The 8498-nt window shown below is 43.1% G+C and overlaps 1 protein-coding gene across 1 annotated transcript; it reads right to left on the bottom strand.

The window, feature by feature from the left end:
- Positions 1 to 900: 900 nt before the first annotated feature.
- LOC104879974 (uncharacterized) lies at positions 901 to 3586 on the bottom strand. The gene is made up of 2 exons (XM_010654903.3): positions 3245 to 3586; positions 901 to 2793 (listed from the first exon to the last, which is right to left on the bottom strand). The coding sequence occupies exons 1-2, from the start codon at positions 3535 to 3537 to the stop codon at positions 2301 to 2303; spliced, it is 786 nt and encodes a 261-aa protein (XP_010653205.1). The 5' UTR covers positions 3538 to 3586; the 3' UTR covers positions 901 to 2300.
- Positions 3587 to 8498: the final 4912 nt, after the last annotated feature.

Genomic DNA, 8498 nt, shown 5'->3' with positions numbered 1-8498 from the left:
AGAGAGATTGATTTCTCCTCCTTTTCTATAAAGATAAAACTCTCCCTAGTGATAAAGCTCCCTTTAGAGATTGGTTAAAGAACAAAGAAGGGAGAAAAAGAAAAAGGAAGAGTAAGAAGTAAAAATACAAAAGAGAGAGGATGAAAGGAGATCTAGGTCTTGCTAATAGTGAAAAAGCGTTTTTGAATTGTACTTTTTGATTTTTTATTTTTTATTTTGGATTTATATTTATTATTATTAATCCAGACTTTATTTAGTTCTATTTTTAAAAAAAGTGAAACAACTTTAATGACAAGTTGGTCCCTTCTCAAATATATTTAAAAGGGATATAAAAAATTCCTCTCATAAGCTTTCCAATAAAATGTCATATAATTTTTATTTTTATTTTTTACAAAAATTGATAAAAGATGTGATTTTAATTTAAAACATTCACATAAAACAATTAAAATAATATGATTATTTTTTTTTCCTAAGGCTATGCTTGGTTCCTAAAAAATTTGAGGGAAAATGCGAATGAAAGAAAATAGAAAAGAAAAATAGAAGGAAAGAAATAATGAAGGAAAATAAAAATTAATTTTAAATTTAATAAATTATTTTTATATATTTCTTCAAAATCATTTTACTTATCTTTCTCTATTATAATAAGATTAAATAATTTAAAGATATATCAATGTTAATTATAATTGAATTTCTTTTATATTTTCTATAGTGAAACCAAGCTTTCCTTAGTATTTTTTGGAATCAAACATAGCCTAAAAGTTAAAGGCTCCAATCTGATCATCAATATAAAAAAACAAGTAACATGATGGAATCTTTAGACCAAGAAAACAAGATTAATAGCAATTGGAAAGCCAATAGTGAGAACTCCTCTCATTTTTCTTAATTATCTAGCATTTTTTTTCTATTTTTTTATAGTCCCCTAATATTTTCAAAACTTATAGAAAGAAAATGAACAATTTAAATCATGTGTCTCTAATGAAAAAAAATGGTAAGAATTAAGCTGGGCTTCTTGGTTTGATTTGCTTCAGACCCATTATTACGTATTAAATTCTTCTTCTTTGTAAAAATTACAAAAATATCAATAAATCGAGGAAAAATTAATAATTTGGTGTAAAAACCAAGTAGTCAAGATCTCCATATCATATATTATCGGTTCAAACATCTTCAACACCAGATACCCTTATAGCAAGAAAATGGTAAATTCTGAAACATATGCCTCCAATGGAAAAATATGTCAGAATCTGGTTAGGCTTGCTACTTTCGTTGCTTCAAACTCATTTTTCTGCATTAAATCCTTTCTTCTTTCGGAAAAATGTTGGGCACAAAGGGGCTGATGTGGCTCCAAAAAAAAAAAATCAGCAAAATATCGGTACATCGAGGCTTATTAATTAATTAATTAAAACTCAATGGACTAGATTAAATAACCCGAGTCTGCTATGGGTCTAAGTCACTTATGTCCACAAAAAAGATTTTTATAAAACCCCTTAAGAATTTAGGATTAGACACTTTTATTCATTATCTAAGAGAGAGAGCCCTAATGTCCAGTTACTCTAAGAAGAGAGAAGATTGCTCTTTTTTAATGCTACGGACCAAAAGACAATAATAAGATTAAAGATCGAGAAGTCTTCGAGATCCACTTTAGCAACAAGATTCGATAAGAGAACATAAAAATCAAAAGTAAAATTTTTGGGCCCTAGATCTAAGCTACCATACATGTTTTAAATGCTTCTATTGTCTTAGATCTAGCATCCCTAGGATTGTAGATGCATGTGCACTATCGATCCAAGCCTTGGAATATAATTTTTCAGATATTCCAACAACTTGCACCATGACACTTGAAATAGGATGATAGATTCACTTTGAATCAGGTAACTAGCCGATCAATCACCTAATTCTAGTTGGTGCTCTTAGTCGATCACTTTAAGCATGGATTTATCAGTCCCTGAGAACAGTGTGGCTTGAACTTCCCCAAACCATTCATAATCATTAAAGATGTGCAATATATAATCCGTAGTTGCAGCCACATTGCATTTTCTAGAGTCGTGCAGCCCTCATGAAAACTTGGCCTGGATCCTCAATGCCAAGGAGATCCAAGAAAGATTGGTCAATAATTGATCTTTTGTTTCAAGATACCAGGTAAACAACTGGAATGGAATTGCCAATACAACTTCTTTACGTATCTAATGTTCACGGGAATGGATCAATTATTCTCATGAACTATTCAACTCATATTACATAGAGGCACACAGAAGGGAATTTCTCATCGAGTCTTTAGGATAACAAACTCAACTCGCAAACTCTCAAACATAATGGTCATCAGGAGCGAAATCAGCATCCTTATATGTCAAGGGTTCGTCATCATAATCATATAAGATGGAACCTTTACACATGAATGTAGGAATATGGGAAGCAAGTGCCAATATCTCAGCATCATTCTTCTCAAATCCAATGCATTTCCTGACGTCCAAACGTAGGAGCTTTTTGCAGCCCTGCAATACCATCACTAGATTTTCCCACTCAATTGTTGATCCCTTTAGAACCAAGTACTTGAGGTTTGGCAATGAGGTGACTATAGCTGTCGCTTCATCTTTCCCAACATATATTTGTGGAGCAAATAGCATAATGAAGTTGTTGCAGTGAAGACTGATTTGGGCTAGGATTTCCTCCATGTTATGTCTGCTCCCCAGTGACAACATCTCCAGATTTTTCCACTTGCTTATCAGTTTTGGAATAATAGTTGATTTTTTGAAAAGTAGATCATCATGCAAACGCAAAGCCTTCAATGAGGGAGACCTGGAAGAAGTAAAGAGAAACCAAGGAAGCAGGAAATTAAACAATGCGTGTAAAAGCCGAAAAATGCTAGTTCTAGCCAGTGGTTTTCTTCACACCTGGAAATACCTGAGAAAACCACACCTAGTAAAATGATGCCCATGTGAACTCGTCATCAATCCCTTCAACCCGTCGGCATGGGGTCATTTTACAGAAGTCTTAACTAGGTATCCAAAATCACTATGCATGTTAAAAGTCAATTTCCTTTTCCCATTTCTTCATTGCGCAATCTTTTTAAATATGTTAAGATGAATGGAAACCACAATATTGGCAAATCTTGTGTAAAAGCTACCAAATTAATATGAAACTGCATCTTGAGCAAGGAATTACAGAAGCCAAAAAAAAAAAAAAACTCAGCAGAAACTAGAATTTTTCCAAAGTGAACTAATTTGATAGATAAATTAAGGTGGCTTACTCGTTAGCAGCATACTCCAATGCCTCTTCGGTGCAGCAGATGGGGAGCGTAAGTACAGTAGCGCGTCTCTGGCTACGGGCAACCACAGACTTTATGAATGCAGTGACACAGAAACTTTCTTGATATTCCATCATCAACCTTTCTCCCAAGGGGCTGTTCTCCCATATATCATCAGGTTTGATGTATTTTGGAAAAATGAGACGCTCCCAGTGTAGGGACCCCTCCTCCTGAGAACACGTGCCACGCACCTCATGGTGACACGTGGCACGTGCTACCATCCGGATCACCCTCATCCGGATACACGTGACGTGCCTTTCATATCCGGACCACCTCAAGGAAGTTCGAACGACACTTATAAACAAAAGACATCCGGACCGCCTCAAGGAAGTTCAAACGACGCTTGTAAGCATAGAACATCCGGACGGCTTCCACGATACATCCGGATGACCAACATAGTCCATCCGGATATAATGGTCCGGATCATTGACTGAAGTAAGCAAGTCTCACACGTTATCACAACAGTCTGTCAAGGCCCACGTTCCACCACCTGCAGAGTGAAGGGACAAGATGAAGTGACAACAAGTCACTTCCCACGACCACTTCACATGATCACCTGCCACGATCTCTGACAGCCGCATCACCTACCACGATCTCTATCAAAACTGCCTGTAGGGTGATGATGGCCCTGCCACCACCCAGTGTTATCATGACAACACAAAATATCTCCCCACCATTAAAGAAGGAATCAAAGCTTCTAATACTATATATATCAACCTTCACACAAAGAGAAAGGTAAGCTTGATATACCTAGTAAAAGGCCAACCGATTTATCTCTCTCTCTAACCATGGCTAACAAAACCATCGGAGGATGCATCCGGACACCCTGTCCGGATGCCTTTTTGCAGGTATAACGACTGAGTCAAGAACCTATATTAGTTGAGGTCGCGCATCCATCCATTTGGCGACTACGTGGATCACCAGGAGCACGAGGGCTCAACATTGGCGCCGTCTGTGGGAAAATTTTTCACTGATTCAGTCACAAGCAAAGATGGCCACACCTTCCCGAAGCCGTTCATCCGGTAGGGGAGAAGAAGATAATTCTGAATGGCGCCAAGCCATCGAAAGAAGACAGTTGGCAAGCGAACGACAACTGAAAGCTCTCCTCCAGGAGACAGAAAGATTAAGAGAAGAAAACGTTGTATTACGCATCCAGGCTTCAACATCAGGGCCTCCTCGTCGTCAACGTTCAAGAGGCCAAGTAGCAAACTCAAGGCCGGGACCAGAATCAATATATCCCGGGACAACAGGAGTTGTCCCAGAAGCACGTAACGTAAGGCCACACGAGCCACACACTCCCATGCCTCGAGTTCCCCGAGAGGAAAGCTCAGACTCTACTCATTTCTCAGCAAAAAGACAACGTGACCGAAAGTCTCAGTTGTCAAATTCAATGCTCGCAAGACTAGGCCCACAAGAGCCTGCAAGATCAAGGCCACCAGTAGCCACAACCTGGGCACCACGCCCTGACCCTATGGTCACCCCCATGGTGCAGAACGTGCACCCGCATCGTGACCCCATGGTCACCCCCATGATGCGGAACATTCACTCGCACCTAACGGCACAACAAGCTGGGAGAAACCTCCCAAATGAGCCACCCATTGGCTCCATCAGCAAAAGGCTGGATGACATGCTCTCCACGCCTTTCTGCTCTCACATCATCCATTACGAGCCCCCAAGGGGATTCCTCGTACCAAAATTTTCTACATACGATGGGTCCAACGATCCCTTCGATCATATCATGCATTATCGATAGCTGATGACGCTCGATATTGGCAACGACGCACTACTATGCAAAGTATTTCCCGCCAGCCTACAAGGGCAGGCCCTCTCATGGTTTCATCGCCTACCTCCCAACTCTGTTGGCAATTTCAGGGACCTGTCCGAAACTTTCGTGGGACAATACTTGTGCTCCGCACGACACAAGCAGAACATCAGCACTCTGCAAAACATAAAAATGCAAGACAACGAGTCCTTAAGGGAGTTCGTGAAGCGATTTGGTCAAGCCGTACTTCAGGTAGAGGCTTGTAGCATGGATGTTGTCCTACAGATCTTCAAGCGAAGCATTTGTCCAGGCACTCCATTTTTCGAATCACTAGCAAAAAAACCTCTTACAACGATGGACGACTTGTTCAAACGTGCCAACAAATATTCAATGCTCGAAGATGACGTGCGTGCAGCCACCCAGCAAGTTTTGGTTGTCGGGCGGCCATCTAGGGGTGATCCGGAAAGAAATGTTAAACCTCCGGACCGGCCAAGGCCATCCGACCAAAGGCAGGAGGAATCGGGTCGCCCGGATAGGCGGCCCCTCACGCCTCTTTCCATACCATATGAAAAACTTCTCCCTATGATCCAAGGCTTGTCTGACTTCAGGTGGCCAAGACCCTAAGGAACAGACCCATCCACAAGGGATCATAGCAAGAGATGTGCCTTCCACAAGGAACATGGCCACACAACAGAAACATGCAGAAGCCTCCAGTATCTGGTCGAGAGGCTCATCAAGGCAGGACATCTAAAGCAATACCTCCGCTCAGACGCTGGAGGAAAAGTCACTTCCCAACATCACAACCTTGGGGCCCCCAGGGCCCCATCCGCCCCCAAGGCCGTTATAAACTATATTAACGGAGGCCCATCTGACGAGGAATACGACTCCAGGCGAAAAAGGCAGAAGTTGTTGCGTGCCACATCAATACACGAACGCATCAACTCCATCCGGCTTGGACTAACCGGAGGGAGCCCTCGCCCCATAGATGGGACAATCATTTTCCCACCAGCAGATCCCACCCGGACACTGCAGCCACATCGCGACGCCCTCATCCTATCCCTGGAGATAGGGGACTTCGATGTAAGGCGTATCCTCGTTGACCCAGGCAGCTCGGCTGATCTTGTGCAAGCATCAATCGTTGGCCACATGGGACATAGTCTCGCAGGCCTCGAAAACCCTGGACGAATCCTGTCCGGATTCAATGGGTCATCAACTACGTCCTTGGGAGACATTATACTGCCGGTCCAAGCTGGCCCAGTCACTCTCAACGTACAATTCTCGGTCGTACAAGAGTTATCACCCTTTAATATCATCTTGGGGCGCACATGGCTACAGTACATGAAAGCCATCCCCTCTACATATCATCAAATGGTGAGTTTCCTCACCAACAAAGGGCAAATTGACTTATATGGCAGCCAGCTGGCCGCTCGCCAATGCTATCAAATAGCACAAGAAGCAGGGGCCAACCAAGAGGATGCATCTCCCCCTGAACCCAGCCATACACATGACCAATAGCAATTATTGGGTCCGGCGGACAAAGATCCCCCAGCAGTAGATCCCTTACAAACGATCCAAATTTCGGAGAAAAACACTCACCTCACGAACATCAGTTCCCTCATGACGACCAAAGAAACTCAGAGCATGCAAAATATTCTCAGACGGAATCATGACATCTTCGCATGGGCACATTCTGATATGAAGGGAATTCATCCCTCTATTGCATCTCACAGGCTTAACGTCTTTTCAACTGCCAAACCCGTCCGGCAGAAGATTAGGCGCTTTCACCCGGATAGACAGAAAGTCATTCGGAATGAGATTGACAAATTGCTGGAAGTCGGATTCATCAGAGAAGTAGCTTATCCGGATTGGTTAGCCAACGTAGTGGTGGTACCCAAAAAAGAAGGAAAATGGCGGGTTTGCGTAGATTACACCAACCTCAATAATGCATGTCCAAAAGACAGTTTCCCTTTACCACGAATAGATCAAATTGTGGATTCCACTGCCGGGCAAGGGATGCTCTCTTTCTTGGATGCCTTCTCCGGATATCACCAGATTCCCATGTCTCCGGCTGACGAGGAAAAAACAGCATTCATAACGCCATACGACCTCTACTGCTACAAAGTCATGCCATTCGGACTCAAAAACGTCGGCGCCACTTATCAGAGACTGATGACAAAGATCTTCAAACCTCTGATAGGCCACACAGTAGAGGTATATATTGATGATATCGTGGTTAAAAGCAAAACCCGAGAGGAGCATGTTCTTCATTTACAAGAAGTTTTTCACCTCTTGATGAAGTATGGCATGAAGCTAAATCCTTCCAAATGCGCCTTTGGCGTAAGTGCTGGCAAATTTCTGGGTTTTATGGTCAGCCAAAGAGGGATAGAGGTTAGCCCGGATCAAGTCAAGGGAGTCATGGAAACACCTCCCCCCAGGAGCAAGAAGGAATTACAGCGCCTCACGGGCAAACTCGTCGCACTAGGGCGTTTTATAGCCCGCTTCACTAATGAATTGCGACCTTTCTTCTTGGCAATTCGAAAGGCTGGAGCAAACGGATGGACGGACAGCTGTCAAAACGCTTTTGAAAATATTAAACACTGTCTTACACAGCCACCCATCTTGAGCAGTCCCATTCCAAAAGAAAAATTATACATGTATCTGGCTGTATCAGAATGGGCAATCAGCGCTGTTCTATTCCACTGCCCCTCACCCAAGGAGCAGAAACCAATCTACTACGTCAGCAGAGCCTTGGCGGACATAGAAACCAGGTATTCAAAAATGGAGCTAACGGCCTTAGCTCTTCGGAGTGCTGTCCAGAAGCTCCGCCCCTATTTCCAAGCCCATCCGGTGGTTGTGCTGACCGATCAACCCCTCCGCAACATTTTGCACAAGCCAGATTTAACCGGAAGAAAGCTGCAGTGGGCTATCGAATTGAGCGAATTTGGAATCGAATTCCAACCCAGGTTGTCCATGAAAGGCCAAGTAATGGCTGACTTCGTGCTAGAATATTCCCGAAGGCCTAACCAACACCAGGAACCAAATGAGAAAGAATGGTGGACTTTGCGAGTTGATGGAGCTTCACGATCATCAGGGTCCGGAGTCGGGCTTCTACTACAATCCCCAACCGGTGAGCACCTGGAGCAAGCCATCTGGCTGGGATTCCCTGCCTCCAACAATGAAGCAAAATATGAGGCCATCTTATCCGGATTAGACATCGCCTTGGCTCTATCCGTCTCCAAACTCCGGGTCTATAGCGATTCGCAACTTGTAGTAAGGCACATCCAAGAGGAATACGAGGCCAATGATGCACGCGTGGCGCGATATCTAACTAAAGTAAAGGACACCTTACAGCAATTCACCGAATGGACAGTCGAAAAAATCAGGCGAACCGAAAATGGGCGCGCTGACGCCTTGGCCGGTATAGCTGTCTCCCTC

The sequence above is a fragment of the Vitis vinifera genome, chromosome 8, assembly GCF_030704535.1.
Source record: "Vitis vinifera cultivar Pinot Noir 40024 chromosome 8, ASM3070453v1".
Classification (NCBI taxonomy): Eukaryota; Viridiplantae; Streptophyta; class Magnoliopsida; order Vitales; family Vitaceae; genus Vitis; species Vitis vinifera.
The sequence above is the reverse complement of the archived record's forward strand: the minus strand, read 5'-3'. Positions and strand labels throughout refer to the sequence as shown.